Here is a 14,900-nt window from a genome sequence, read left to right as displayed (position 1 = left end):
TAAGTTACTTTTTAAAGCCAAATCCATCCCTAGTTCAAATAAACAAAGGAAAAGTCCTCTATAAAAACACTCACTCGCTCCACGTGTGCCTCTCTCTAAAACCGGCGCTCTCCCAGATCTCTCAACCGCCATGGACCCACCGGCGGCCCCCTCCGCCACCCCCTTCCCAAACCCCAAGCTCCGCCTGATGTGCAGCTACGGCGGCCACATCCTCCCTCGCCCCCACGACAAGTCCCTCTGCTACGCCGGCGGCGACACCCGCATCGTCGCCGTCGACCGCCGCACCACCGCCTCCTCCCTCTCCTCCCTCCTCTCCCACCTCTCCAAAACCCTCCTCAACACCACCGCCACCACCAACGTCACCCCCTTCTCCCTCAAGTACCAGCTCCCCGACGAAGACCTCGACTCCCTCGTCTCCGTCGCGACCGACGACGACCTCCACAATATGATCGAGGAGCTCGACCGCATCGAACGCTCCCCCAAGCCCGCCCGCGTCCGATTGTTCCTCTTCCCGTCCAAACCCGATTCCGATTCGGGTTTCGGGATGGACTCCTCCAAGGCGGAGTCTTGGTTCTGCGACGCGCTGAAGAGCGTGAAGATAATGCAGCAGAGGGGGCCGCGGGACGGGGATTCGGGTCCGGAGTCGATTGTGTTGGAGACGAACTCGTCGTTCGGTTCCACGGGGTCCTCGATTTCGATGTCGAATTTGCCGCCCATCGGGGTGGAGGATGGGGGCGTGAATGGGCAGGAGAGGAAGGTTAAGGTTACATCACCGGATTCAATTGAAAGGTGCACTGTTATGTTATTAGGCTCTTTGAATTTAAAGTTTTACGGAGTATTTTGTTTTCATTTTATCCTTAGCAGTAAGTCCGTACTGCAAGCTCCGGCTTTAATTGGGCTCCCCAATTGGGCCGTGGAATTGCTTCCTAGAATTAATTGAGGTGTGCGTAAGCTAGCCGGACACCTGAGTTATCAAAAAGTTCATGACAATTACGTTAATCTGAACGTTTCACCTAATGGGAAAATCCGCCAATATCTTTCGTAGCACTATAATAAGTACAATTATTACAAATACAATAGTAAAGAAAGAGAGAAAAGCGATTTCCCTCGGGAGCGATTTGTACTTGGGGTCACCTCATCTCACGCAAACGGGTGGAAACTGGAGAGGAATGTGTGAGGGGCTGGTGATATTAGTTCGGTTCATCGAGACACTCTTCATTACCAAAAAGAAGAAGAAGAGAGACAAAGCATGAAGGCGGGAATAAAGAGTCGAACCCTTGACCTGTTGATTAGGACGGTTTTAGGGCACTTGAGTATTGCCGCCCATAATATGAATCGCGGTGGGTTTTTTTTATGGAGAAATAAGAATATTACATAGATAAGTGCTCAAAGAAGAAGAAAGGAAGGGTAAGCAGTTTTTGCAAGAAAGGACCACAGCCCAAACCCCAATCACAATTGCATCAACCTTGTAAAACTCAATTGATTAATCAACTCTATATTGGAAAGAAAGATTACATCCATATTTATAGGCTAAAACAACCTTTTGCATTCCTTATTGCAAATACCCGACGAGATTTTTAAATGAACCTAGATATAAATGCATACATTGAAGTTATTGAACCTACCAACAATTAGATTGAAAGAACTAAAAATAAGTTTGATGCATGCACTGAACAAAGCCTCTGTGCTAATGAACCTAACTTAATGGTAAATGCAGCAAATTCATGTACTAGAAGACCTATATGATGACCCTTGCATGGCCCCTGCAATCCATGAGTGACCCCATGACCAGAGCCTTTCGGAACCTATCAAAATACCCTTGACTGCTTCTCGTGGACCACATCACCTGTTACTAAGGAACTCTTCACGCATGAAAATTTTCATTTTTTGGTTACTGAGAAAATGTTGGAAAAGTAAGGATTTGGGTTTGGTTGTAGAATAAGATGTTTATTTGATTCTAGGTTTGTTGAACAATCTGGATTAGTTTGTTAAGATTTTCATTCTCATGGAACACAGAACAGTAGAACACAAAGCACAAGACTTGATATTGTTTTGTTAAGTAGTCTCAGTTTTGGGGTTCCCTTTCTGTTTTTGTGGTAATTAAGCTATATAAACCAAAAGAAAACATAAACAATGAGGCGATATTCACATCCCAAGGGGCAAACAAGATGAGGCCAGAGTATTCTATCAAAGAAGAAGTAAGCCTAGAAGTTGTGGTAACCCGAGAGCTAGGTTAAGCACAAAGACTCACAACCCGAGAAACACTAATTTCTCATTCTTAGAAGACTTTATTCAAGATTCCTTAGGCTTATTTGGGAGGTTAGCTATTGCTGTTATCTCTGTCAAGTTAACATACATCAATTCGTTCAGATTAGGTGGAGTTAGACTCCTCTCGTCAACCACTTTTTCCCACCTTAGAAGGAAGAGAAAGCTCGGTATTATGCTAGATGTTACAGGCTTACAGCTTGTTTGACATTTGTTAATCATAACCTCCAAAGCTAGTATATAGGCCTGGGCGGCCTCTACACTCATTGCCAATTGGTTTTGAGTTAGATGCTTTAACATGGTATCAGAGCTAGGCTTTAGGAGGCATTTGGACAAGACGCTCTTGATTGATTACCCGATGTTTGTTCCATAAGTGCACCTTGTTTCAGTATGATTCCAATGTTATGGATCCTTGTTTCCCTCTCCATGTGCGGGTTAAGAGTCGCACGTGTGGGAGAGTGTTAGAGATTGTCCCATATTGGCTATTATAATCTCCAAAATTAGTATATGTGCCTGTGTGGCCTCTCCACTCATTGCCAATTGGTTTTGAATTTGATGTTTTAACGCCATATAGTCTCAGGTTTCAGTTTTCTCTTTTCATCGTCTTCCCGTTTCTTGGTGAGAAAATGTGTTGAGAAGTGAAGCTTTGCATGCTTTTTTTGTATGGTAAAAAATTTGTCCAAGTAAAGCCTCGTACATCAATTGGCTGGAGACCCAGAGTTTTGTTCTGTTCTCTCTCTCTCTCTTTTTTTTTTTTTTTTCTCTCTCTCTCTTTTTTTTTTTTCTCATGCCATAGTTGTTTTTGGTACCCAAGATGGAGTTAAAAACATTTTCCTTTCTGACTGTTACCTTGAGATTCTGATATGATTCATGACTTTGACAGTGAAAACAGTACTCTAAGTGCTGTCTCCCATCCACAGACTACAATTTATCAAGACACAGTTCATTTTCCTTCAACGGAATCCGGGGTTTCTTTTAATGCTGTTGAGACAGATTATGTTTCCAGTGATCCGGCATCTGGAATTCATATGATGAAAACTGTTCCGCTACCGCCTCATCAAGTATCGTCTCATTCAGATCAGATACAACACCTACAACAGATGTCATATGTTCAAACAGGTGCCCATTACACCCCCCAGTATTCTCAGTTGCCAATGTCAGCTTACTATCCCATGTATTATTCACCTTTGCATCAAAGCACACCTAACCCTTATCAGCCAAATCCTCCATACCCAGTTTACTTTGTGCCTGTTAGGCCTACCCAATCTTATAATACGCCTATGCAGTGCAATTTTCAAGATAATGCCACAACTGCTCCGAGTAGGCCCCCTATGCATCCTCCTATTACCATGATGGCTCCTACGTTGGCTCCAGTGCTACCTGAATCTGCCACAAAAGTTTACAAGCCAGTGGGAGCAACCCAACTTCTCCCTGTACCTTCAAATCAAAACCAACCCCCGCTTATGGATCTTTCTGAGATCAGTCATTCATCTCAATGTGTAACCGCTGCTTCAATAGCTGCTGCCAATTATGAAAACGAATATGAGGATGATCTGGCTTACACTCAGATTTACAAAACTCAACCTTCTGTACCTGCTGCATTGCTGTCACAGTACCAGACCATGACAAATGCGGGAACAGTAGTGGTATCTGAGGCTTCCAAGCTGCTGCATGGGGAAAATGTTAAACAGCAAACTGGAACTTCACAGCCACAATGAAGTTTTGTAATCCCGAAATAAGCGATTTGTAGGAGATGATATCTATTTACCTGCTGTTCGTTTTCTTTTCCCTTCTTGGTATCTGTATGTGTTGTGGGTGAGACAAATATACTTGTGTATCCTCTTTTTTTTTCTTTGAATGTGTTATTTATTTGTTTACTGAAGTCATAAGGGATGCCTGAGATTATACAGTAAAAGTTGTATTGCAATACTGCTGTTTTGTTCAGTAAATGTTTCAGTTCTTTACCGAGCTTCATGTGAGGACATTAAATAAGCTCCTTAAGTGCGGATCTCCCCATGTCTCCTTTTTCCCGATTGAATTTCGATGATCCGAGCCTCTCAATGTAATCAGAACGTGATTTTAAGGGTACTCGCGCGAAATCGGCAAAAAAAATTGACCGGAAAGGGCTTGATTTGAGCAGTTTTTTTTTGAAACGTTCAATAAAAAACTATTTGGATGAAGCCCTTCCCGACCATTTTTTTTGACGATTTCTCGCAAGAACCCTTAAAATCACGTTCTGGTCACATTGAGCGGCTCAAATCATCGAAATTCGATCGGGAGCTATGAGGACCACACTTAAGCTAAGTAGGGGATCCCTCATAAGAAGGGAACTCCATATGTATGTATGTAAAGATAGCTATATCCCCTTTTCCTGCCTATCAAAAAAAAAGAAACTTCCCCTTTTCGTGAAGTGTTTGTTTTTGGGCATATGTGAGTTTAGTGCGGCTGCAGGCTTGGTAGTTCTGAAGGACAATTAAAATTATGAGTTCCTTACTATGAACGTGAATGAATGATTCAGCTACAGATAATCCGGGGCATGCAGAAATTCAGGTAGTTATCACTAATTGTTCCCGAGGATGGGTAGGAGTGTCAGATGGACTTCAGCAGAGTAGGCTGTCTCTAATCTACCTCTCTCAGCACTGTGGAACGTATTTCGCTTATTTTCCAGCTTACTCTATCTACCATGATGTTGGTTTTCACTGTATTGCCTAAATCAACCGCTAAATCGTCCTGTGGATAGCTTTGTGTTTCCTCCAAAGTGGTACTCACTGGTTTCTTATTCATTAAAGAGTTCATTCCCAGGAACATAGGATCAGTGACATCCCATAACGTGAGCAGTGAGATTAAATTGTGGAAAATATCGACAATCGATGTTGTATAATGCTGGGTCAAAAGAAGAAAAGAGAAAAACATGGAGGTTAACAAGCATACGTAGTCATGAGAGTGACAATTTAAGAAGAATTATAATTGATTTCCAGAAACCATATCTGTACAAACATCAACTCATGAGAATGGAAGTAATCAAGTTCTTCCATATCTGTTCCCAGGTGATAGAAAGCACAACACAGAATATGCAGGAAATTAGTACACCTCAAACTAGATCGTATCAGCACCATTGAGATAAACTTTGAACTACTTACCGAAAGCGCACAAAGTCCTCTCTCTCTCTCTCTCTCTCACACACACACACACACACACACACGAACGCGTAGACACACTCAAAATAGGCATGCTCTCTTTTGTTATTGAAGGAATTCATGGAAGACAAATTACGTAGAGAAACAGTTTAATCCAAAGTTGTTAGCTTCCAAGTCCTGATACTAAAACTATATCGAAGTTGAATTATATAGACTGGAATTAAAACTTCATTAACTTTTGAGCCTTGACATCTGCAAAATCTTCACAGAACACAATGATCACTCTCCATTCCTTTCTTAGTAAACAACTTTGCTAGATTTGGTATCACCTTTCTTCTCCTCTTAGCCTTGAAAGAACCTGATTTAGCCAAATGCCGAAATGCAGGTGATGCAGATTTTCTGAATTTCACTCTTCTTACTGGTGTCAAACTGCTGTTCTCCCTCATGGATTTTCTAGGCAACGCTCCCTCAAGCCAAGACATGTTTTCAGGTTCAGAGTTTTTCGCACTACTTTCCCTCCAATTCCTGGCCTCCCCCTCAACCACTTTCTTGGCAGCAAGTGACTTCTTTGTTTCGTAAGCCTCTTGCTCTTCCTGTACTCTTAGCTCTCTCACTTTCCTCTGATTCATCTTGGTTTTCATTATTATCTCTTTCTCACTTGCCTTAATGGCTTCAGTCCATGCTTGAGCTGCTGCAACCTTTTTATCTGCGATTTCTTCCGTTCCAGCCGCACGTCCAGTTAAGTACTCGTACTCAAACTTTGAGATTGTTATTGTGGAACTGTGCTTGGAAGCCGAAGCTCTAGCTCTCATTGTGTTTTCACTTAGGGTTTTTAACTTCTCAAGAGCTGTTGCTTCTGATGACTTGACAGCTTCAAGCTCTTGCATTGCAGCCTGAAGTCTTTCCTCAGCTGAATCAGTTTCGAACTCAGTTTTCTCAACTTCTGCCTTTATGTTTGTGGTTTCTTCACAAATAAGCCCCCTCTCCTTTTTCGCTGCCTCAGCTTCCATTTTCAGTTGTTCAAGAGCAAGTGATAGGTTGGATACGATTGTATTCGCCTTTTCCTCAGCTGCAGATACAGCTTCTAACTTGGCTTTTGCTCTGAGGAGCTTCGAATTGAGATTTTGAACTATAACATCCGTCTTGTTTTCCTTTTTCTTCAGCCGCGATACTTGTTGAGAAGTGTGTTTGAGCTCTTCTCTTATGACATCCAATGAAGCCATGATCTGAAAGCTGTCTTCTCTAATCAACGCCAGTTCCATCTTTGCCGTCTCAAGTTCCTCTGTGACGAACTGTAACTCCAATTTAGAGTCCAATCCCTTTCCTTTCCGAAAACTGACCTCACGTTGCCTAAAGCTCTCACTTCTTTGAACCCTTCTGTCCATTTCATAAGCCAACTTTAGTTCATTCTGTAGCACGGTCACATCAAAATTAGTGGCAGCCAGTTTCAATTCGGTCTCTTTTGAGCTGTTGATTTCTTGGATAATTTCATTCATTTTCTTTCTGGTTGTCTCCATTTCAGATGAGAATCGATCCGCTTCTTCCTTTCTTTGAGCTTCAATGGCTCCGATTTCTTTAACAGCTTCAATTCGCGCCAATTCTACCAACACTTGTTCTTCATTAACTTTTTCAATCTCTTTCTGAAGCGCTTCAGCAGTGGTCAAATACCATGAGATTTTGGAATTTGAGGCTTCGGTTTCCTTCTCCGCTCGATTTTTCTCATCTAAAACAGAAGCCATATCAAGTTTGAGTTTGCTCACTTCCTTCTTTACGTACTCCAAGTCTCTCATCACTTCTGCAGACTGAGCAACTTTCCTGATATCCAATGCCCATTCCTCTTTACCCCTTTCCATGTTTCCTTCTGTTTTCAAATTGACTTCTTCAATCCTTGAGGCTAGATCCCTCACTGTATTCTTCGCGACAAAAAGCTCAGATTCTGCTCTGGCCTTTATGGACTCCGCGCTGCTTCTGCTCTCATTGAACCGACCTATGTCCCTCCTTGCCATGTGAAGCTCTCTTGTTCTTGAAGAGGATCTCTAAAAATGAAATTGAAAACTAAATTTAAGTTAAATTTATCCAAAATACATAAAAGGAAACCCCTTCTCAAAGTAAATAGAAACGGGTTTAATAACATTAGACAGAAATTCAAAATTCTTCTAAAAAAACTGGAGAAAACATCTTATATTAAAAGAAGACACTCTTCTCATGGGTTTCAGAATTTCATGGGGAATTTTAGAAAATCGCAGTCATACCTCCGAGAATCCTGTTTGGTGTTTCTTTAGTTTTGAATTGCCTTCAATTGTCCTTTCTCCAAACAAATCAGTAGTTGATTTAACTTGATCAATTCTCCTTTCACTATCAAGCTCTCCTCTGTCCATTCCAACCTGTTAAATAAGAAAAGATCACACAACTTCAGTTTTCCAGCTTCAGAGAAAACTAGAAGAAGAAACATGATGGTTTTCCATTTAACAACGGCACATTTCATATCCAACTACTTTTTCCGGCACCCCTAACCGATCTCACCAACCGCAAACTTTGGTCGCCATGCTCGCACCTAAAACATTAGTATGAGAAAAGAGTCCATTTTCTGAGCGAACTTCACTAGGCAACAAGATTTCGTTTTGGATGAAGGGATACAGAATGCTGAATGCATACCTGAGATTGTTGCCGATTAGTGGGAATTGGTTCTTTTGGGAGCTGGAGTTGGTCGTTGGGTCTGAGACAAGTTGAAGAAGCTACTCCCCATGGATGGGAGAGATAAAACAATGGGAGGGTGATTGGCTCTTATTTGAAGTTGGAACTTGGAAGTATCTGCAGCCTCAGCCGTACTGATTTTTATACCTTTTCTTGGTCCATAACCTAAGATGTATGCCATTTTATGACCATGGGAAAAGGGTACATTACCCTGCCCTAAATATAGCAATAATGCTTCTGTATTGTTGTCATGTGCACTTATTAATGGTCTATTAAGTAGAGGTACGCAAACCCCAAGAGGTTTGGTCAAATGAAAATGAGAAAACCATCTTTTCCCTTCATGAGGTCGCACGTTTGAATTTCATGGAAGCCAAACATTTCAAACTTTGAGACTATTAAAGGGTTTGTCCTGTCGTTAAGTTCAAGACCTCTGAATTAATCGAGGTGCATATTTGGATAACGAAAGTGCTATTCCCTCATAATCACGAGATGCAGAATTGATTGTCTCTTCTTTTTTTTTTTTATAATCGGAGGGTATTACGAGTTCTTTACGTTCGAGTGACAGGCTCATGACTCAATCTTTTGTTTTGATCAGAGTTTCGTTCAATAACGTCGAGCAGCACTTACGGGATTTCATCACTCAAAAACCACTATCACCTAGACGCGAGCCTTCTGTGTTTTACAAATACATAATCTGCCCAAAGTAAGCCGAAATAGAGTTTGGGTAGTGTTAGTCAGGGGGTCACAAGACTCACCATTCAATTTGAATTACTTAATTTGTTGACATATTTTTCAATTTATATAGCATTTCTTCTTGGGAATTGATATTCACACATTTTTTTTTTTTGTTATCCACACTCTTTTTATTTTTATTTTTTATAGTATTAATAGTGTATGTATTTTTTTTTGTTGCTAAAAGACAAAAAATGAAGTATGAATTAAAAAGAAAAGAAAATGGAAGTGTGAAACTGTGAATATCAACTCCCGTCCTTCTATACCATTATAAAACATTAATCATGTGCATAAAGTGGGCCACAACCAAAATTCCATGAGAAGAATATTAGTACTACTCCGATGGGAAAGAAAGAAAGAGAGAGGTAACGAAGGAGAAGTGTGGCAGCATCGAAAAAACTGGGCCATATACATTCAAGGCTTGGAAGAATGAGAGTCGCACGAGAGATCCAAACAAAAATTGGCGAAGATAACAACAGCACGTATGAAAGGGAGAGGCTAGAAAAATGTTGGCATTTTTCTTATGTTTTGGAGCTAACATACGGTGCTGGCAGCCCGTCACATGCAACAGCGGTGAATGATGTGCCACATGCATCAAGACACGTCGGAATGTATCATAGTCTTAACTTAAATAAATTGCTCGTGCTACTTGATTGCTCTGCGGAATAGTTGTAATTTTCACAAAGCGTCAGTTACAATTTTAAAATATTTTTTTTCTTTTTGATCATATAAGGCAATATTATTTTGCATAGAGATGCATTGTCTAAAAAGTGAAGATAGAGAGAGATAGATTTATTAGGAGAATATTCTCTATATTTAAAAAAAAAATTCAATGGCTGTAAATTTGACATGAAGTGATCTAACGGTTGTAGAGATTGCTGTCATATATATGTCTAGACATTTTCAATAGAAACCTTTGTTTGTAATGTGTGTGTGTGTGTGTGTGTGTGTGTGTGTGTGTGTATTGGTAATAAAGGGTATCCTGGGCCAACTTGGCAAACTTTGGACAAATCCATACAGCCCCTCTCGCAGCTATTTTTCACACGCTTACTCTTGTGAGTGAGGTGGCCCCAGTTGTTGGAAAGAAGAATTGAACCTGAAACCTTATAATAAAGCAAACACCTAAGTTTCAGGCCAAGACCACTTGATTGCGCCGCGTTATATTGCTAGATCCAAAACCTTGTGGTTGCAACCAGTAAAATCAGTGTTACTCTAGTAGGTTTTAGATTGAAGGTGCTCGTTGCTTTGCTACCAATCAGTCATGGTAAGCTAGGCCTAGGAGAGAAGCAGACGTTCCAATCGAGAAAGTTAACTAACGTTTCATCACGTTCGATGGTGTATCTATCTATATTTGATGAATTTGATTTTTTCCCGGGAGTGATATATAGAAGTTGAAGAGCCCACAAAAATTTATCAAAAAGTTTAGAACCACAGAAAACGACACTCTTACACAAACATACACATAATATGTGTGGGGCTTTCATAAGTGTGTGTGTGGTACCATACATTTATGTGCGTGTTTGCACATTTGCATCTATATTTTGAGTGTGATTGTAGACTTGCTGAAAATTTATAGCCCCGTTAAATTAACAAACTTTGAGTGAGCCCATCTCCCCTCACAACACGTTCGGCTTCGGGACATAGAATTATTGAGTTGTCCTGGCGTATAGCCCACATGATAACGCCTCAAGTTTAAGGCTGATTAACGAATCAATTAACTCGAGTTCGAGCTCGTGTTTGGTCGAGCTAAATTGCCAAAATTCATTTGAGATTGGTTAGTTTAAAACATAAAGAAAACCACAATGACAATGACTATAATAATGGTCATGCAATACCAATTGATGGAGTATATAGGTGGGGAGGACCGGAGATAGACATAATCTCATAAAGTTTTATCAATAAACTTGCGGCTCCCCTACAGTATTTTTTATTTTGAGAAACTCAAGGGATATTATGATGTAAAAACTCGAATCGTTCAGCCTATTTTGTGTTTAAAAATTCAAGCTACTCAAGATTGATATGTGGTTGATTAAGGCATGGCTGTTCTTTCTAAACTTTTCGTCTGGTATTTTTTAACTTTTCGTAATTTTTGTTTAGTTTTTTTGTCATAATTTTTGGAATTAATCACTCATCTTGACAAGAGGATCAATCACTAATCGTTTGGTATTTGTTTTGTCTTTAGTGCGCTTTTTGTTTTTTTGATTCGAGTATAATTTTTTACTTTTTAAACTTCTCTCGTCGAAACGAATAGTTAATCTAAAAAATACAAGATGAATCAAATAAAAATTAAAAAATGACTAATAAAATACCAAAGCAAACCCAAATCCTAATCTTATTTGAGACTTTCCTAATAGACAAGCTGACCTCTAAAACATATCTTTAGAACTCGTCAAATTTCAAACAAAACTTTAGAACAATTCGCTACTCGACGTATTCGGGGTGTTCAAGAGGACTACGTGAATGTGTATTGATTATGTGCCTTGGAGTGCAATGTGATTGTATGTGACCATGATAGATGAAAAATTACTCACCTTATTTGGGGCACCATCATGTAGTACTCCAGGTTCCTTCTCTATCACACATTGTGGCGGAATCTAAGACAAAGTGTGTAGATCTCACTACAATATGTGATGAAGAATGGTATGGTGCATTGAATAATTACCCGTGATCGGTACACCTGATAATTTTCCCCTGGCCCCCAACACAAAGGCTCTCCCAACTATCCAGCTTCATTGACAACCACTGCTTAGCTTCATCCCACATTGCTTGGGAGTGGAATGGGTGATCACTTAATAACATCTGGGACCTCTCCACTCATTGCCAATTGGTTTTGAGATGGACATAAAGTTTCTACATGGTATCAGAGCGGGGCCCGTTCTACCCCACATTTTAAAAATTAACAATCCACACCCCACGATGACAGACCAGCACAAAGGCTGCACGATGATAGGACCCAAAAAGTGGCCACACGTGACAGATCTCAAATGCGGCTGCACGTGAGGGGGGATGTTAAGGAAATTGAATCCCACATTGCTTGGGAGTGGAATGGGTGATCACTTAATGACATCTGGGATCTCTCCACTCATTGCCAATTGGTTTTGAGATGGACATAAAGTTTCTACATGGTATCAGAGCGGGGCCCGTTCCACCCCACATTTTAAAAATTAACAATCCACACCCCACGATGACAGACCAGCACAAAGGCTGCACGATGATAGGACCCAAAAAGTGGCCACATGTGACAGATCTCAAATGCGGCTGCACGTGAGGGGGGATGTTAAGGAAATAGAATCCCACATTGCTTGGGAGTGGAATGGGTGATCACTTAATAACATCTGGGACCTCTCCACTCATTGCCAATTGGTTTTGAGATGGATGTAAAGTTTCTACACATTGCCTCCATTTTGTGGAAGGTCTTGGGTTCAAACCCCGCAGCGGTAGGCCCTTTAGGGGGCCAGGTCTATGGATAGCTTCTGGTCTCTCCATGCTAACTCTAACTCCCCCACTAACCTTCGCTGATGTATATCGCTGTGGCAAAAAAAAAAAAAAAAAACCATCCAGCTTCATTATGGGCCAGTCCGGTCCTGTTTCTGCTTTATCTTGGGCCAACAACAATTATCGGCCCATGTTAGAATCGAAACGCGCATACACATGATTCACGAACATAAAACAATAAAGAAATCGACACAACAACTAGCTCTTATTATAGACCTTCTCGATACCTCTCATATATGAGCCACAGTTCTAACAGCCCATGACAAAAAAACGAATGATTCTGAGCTCCATAAAATCAACGGTTCCAATTAGGGATCGAATCCTCTCCCATTCAAGTTTTGAACTTGATGCAGCGCAGCCTCCTTTTACGAAACTATTTGCAAGAAGAAATCACGAACTTGTTTATGTTAAAGATTCTTCATTTGAAAAACAAACACGAATATGTATAAACTAGAGGTTAGAGGCGGAGGCAATTAGGGAGAGATGAGACGTGCCACCCTTGATTGAAGAAAAACTTAAAAAAAAAAAATTACACGTACAAAGGTTAAGTAGAAAATATGTGAAGAAAAAGACATAGCCTTATGCTTTGCTTTGGTGGTAAAGCATGTTGAAAGCACGTACACGTAACTAGATTTAGCCGTATCCTGGACCCACAAAACCGACTGGATGCTGTACCAATAAGTTGGGGATCACAATTTTTTGATTTTATCCTTCATTATTTTATTTTTTTTGTGTTTAGCAATTTTGCGCCAAATTTTTACGTAATAATGGTTCGTCTCGACAAAAGGAATCGAAAAAGTAAAAAACTATAACTTTTACACATGTATTTTTGGAAATATCCAATAAAAAAATCTAAAAAAAAACTGACTTTTTGAGTTTTTGATTGATTATTTCTTAAAATACTTGTGTAAAAATAATAATTTTTTATTTTTCTGATTCTTGTCATTAAGATGAACCAATATTACATAAAAATTGACATAAAACTAACAAACGCGGAAAAAAAATGAATAAGGGCTTTTAGTGGAAGAGCTTAGTTGGTGGTGGTTTTGGGTGGTAGCATGTGGTTCGCAGAGAACGCCGTTGGATAAATAAGCCAAGTGGCTTATTTTTTTGTCATTATTAAATTTTTTTTCGCATTTGTTAGTTTTTTGTTAATTTTTTGGGGATTATTGTTTCGTCATGATGAAAGGAATCTAAAAAGTAAAAAATTACAATCGAAATCTAATTTTTTTGAATAAAGACAAAAATAAGCCAATAAGCCAATTTTTTCGTCTTTATTAAAAAAAAAATTGGATTTCAATCTTAATTTTTTACTTTTTAAATTCCTCTCGTCATTAAGAAGCAATAATCTCCAAAAAATTGACAAAAAAACTAACAAATGCGATAAAAATTTGAATAAGAACAAAAAAAAAAAAAGCCAAGTGGCTTATTTAACCCAACAAGTGACGGATGGAGCTTCTGCGGATTAGAGGGGTGTTCCCCGGGTTCTGGTGGATGCATTGTAGCGGTCATCATTGGGGGAGCATCCAACATCAGTGTCACTTTGGAGCAGCAACAAGGGCAGGTTCCCCAGATTCCGAATGTCTACTCCGGTGTGGGATGGTGGCTTGGGCATTGGGGTTTTGGTTGTTTGGGGTTTGTTGGCCATGGGCTGACTGTTGGGTTTAAGTAATTTTAATTTGCTATTATCTTTTTAATTTTTATAATTTTGGGGAGATTAATAATTTTTTTTAAACTTATATAAAAAAAATAGAAAATTAGAGGCCAGTCCTCATTTTTAGGTTCGTTTTAATCCCAATCCTGAATATTATTCCCGAACCTAAATAGGCTCGGTTATATTGCATTAAGACTTTTTTGCCCTAATCAACTACTACTGTGATCATTTTCTCTGCTCCACTCACTCTCTCTCTAAACCACTCCCACCCCTCGCACTCTCTCTATAAACCACTCCCAGCAATAGCAACACCTCTCCTTGTTTCTCTCCGTCGCTCCACCGATGGAGCAGCTCCGACCACCTCCGTCGCCGCCGTTTCCTCTTCAACAATGTTGCTGTCGCGCCGCCACGCCCGGTCCTTCTTCGCCATATCATCGGCGGAGATCAACGAGACAATGATCGGCAACTAGAGCTCTCCAAGTCAAGATCTGACTTCGTCACCGCCCTCTACGGTGATGACGACGTTCTAAATCCTTCACTGATCTCAACGGCCAGAGTTTTGAAAGCGTCGCCGGCGTCGAGAGACTCGATTTTGATAAGTATTGATCTCGATCTATCACATCTAGTTTTGACTTAGATTTTTTGAGGAAATTAATGGACAGTTTCGTTGTCGAGCTCTACGAGTTGCTTTCAGTCGCCATAGATGGTGCTGTGATTGCGTCCGTTCGGAAGGAGTAGTGATTTTAGAGCCCAATAGTCTACGCAGATGAAGTAAACGAAACAAGAAATTGATGCAGAAAACGTGTCCACAGATTTGAGAAAAATTGCATTTGAAACCCCATGGTATAACACAAATCCCAACTTCAACAACGTATTTTCAGTTTGTCCAACTTAAACCTTGTACTGTTAATGAAAAAGAATTT

General features: G+C 40.2%; 2 protein-coding genes across 4 annotated transcripts; one reads left to right on the top strand and one right to left on the bottom strand.

Moving 5' to 3' along the window:
* LOC131302576 (protein PAL OF QUIRKY) lies at positions 1-4,192 on the top strand. Its single transcript, XM_058329280.1, has 2 exons — positions 1-789; positions 3,149-4,192. The coding sequence occupies exons 1-2, from the start codon at positions 131-133 to the stop codon at positions 3,981-3,983; spliced, it is 1,494 nt and encodes a 497-aa protein (XP_058185263.1). The 5' UTR covers positions 1-130; the 3' UTR covers positions 3,984-4,192.
* A 1,288-nt stretch (positions 4,193-5,480) lies between these two features.
* LOC131302575 (protein PLASTID MOVEMENT IMPAIRED 2) lies at positions 5,481-8,282 on the bottom strand. Of its 3 annotated transcripts, none has more exons than XM_058329278.1 (4): positions 8,058-8,282; positions 7,881-7,956; positions 7,655-7,786; positions 5,481-7,438 (listed from the first exon to the last, which is right to left on the bottom strand). In XM_058329278.1, the coding sequence occupies exons 3-4, from the start codon at positions 7,778-7,780 to the stop codon at positions 5,666-5,668; spliced, it is 1,899 nt and encodes a 632-aa protein (XP_058185261.1). In that variant the 5' UTR covers positions 7,781-7,786; positions 7,881-7,956; positions 8,058-8,282; the 3' UTR covers positions 5,481-5,665. The 3 variants fall into 3 exon arrangements, with proteins under 3 accessions (XP_058185261.1, XP_058185262.1, XP_058185260.1); XM_058329279.1 differs by having other exon boundaries at positions 7,898-7,956; XM_058329277.1 differs by lacking the exon at positions 7,881-7,956.
* Positions 8,283-14,900: the final 6,618 nt, after the last annotated feature.

The sequence above is a fragment of the Rhododendron vialii genome, chromosome 10a (genome assembly GCF_030253575.1).
Source record: "Rhododendron vialii isolate Sample 1 chromosome 10a, ASM3025357v1".
NCBI lineage: Eukaryota > Viridiplantae > Streptophyta > Magnoliopsida > Ericales > Ericaceae > Rhododendron > Rhododendron vialii.
Note: the sequence above shows the minus strand (reverse complement) of the source record. Positions and strands in the feature narration are given on the sequence as shown.

Bases quoted from the DNA above. Each gene is read 5' to 3' on its own strand.
- LOC131302575 (XM_058329278.1), bottom strand. From the start codon at position 7,780: ATGGACAGAGGAGAGCTTGATAGTGAAAGGAGAATTGATCAAGTTAAA. The intron at 7,439-7,654 runs GTATGACTGCGA...TTTCATTTTTAG, and splicing joins ACCAAACAGGATTCTCGGAG to AGATCCTCTTCAAGAACAAG.
- LOC131302576 (XM_058329280.1), top strand. From the start codon at position 131: ATGGACCCACCGGCGGCCCCCTCCGCCACCCCCTTCCCAAACCCCAAG. The intron at 790-3,148 runs GTGCACTGTTAT...TGACTTTGACAG, and splicing joins TCACCGGATTCAATTGAAAG to TGAAAACAGTACTCTAAGTG.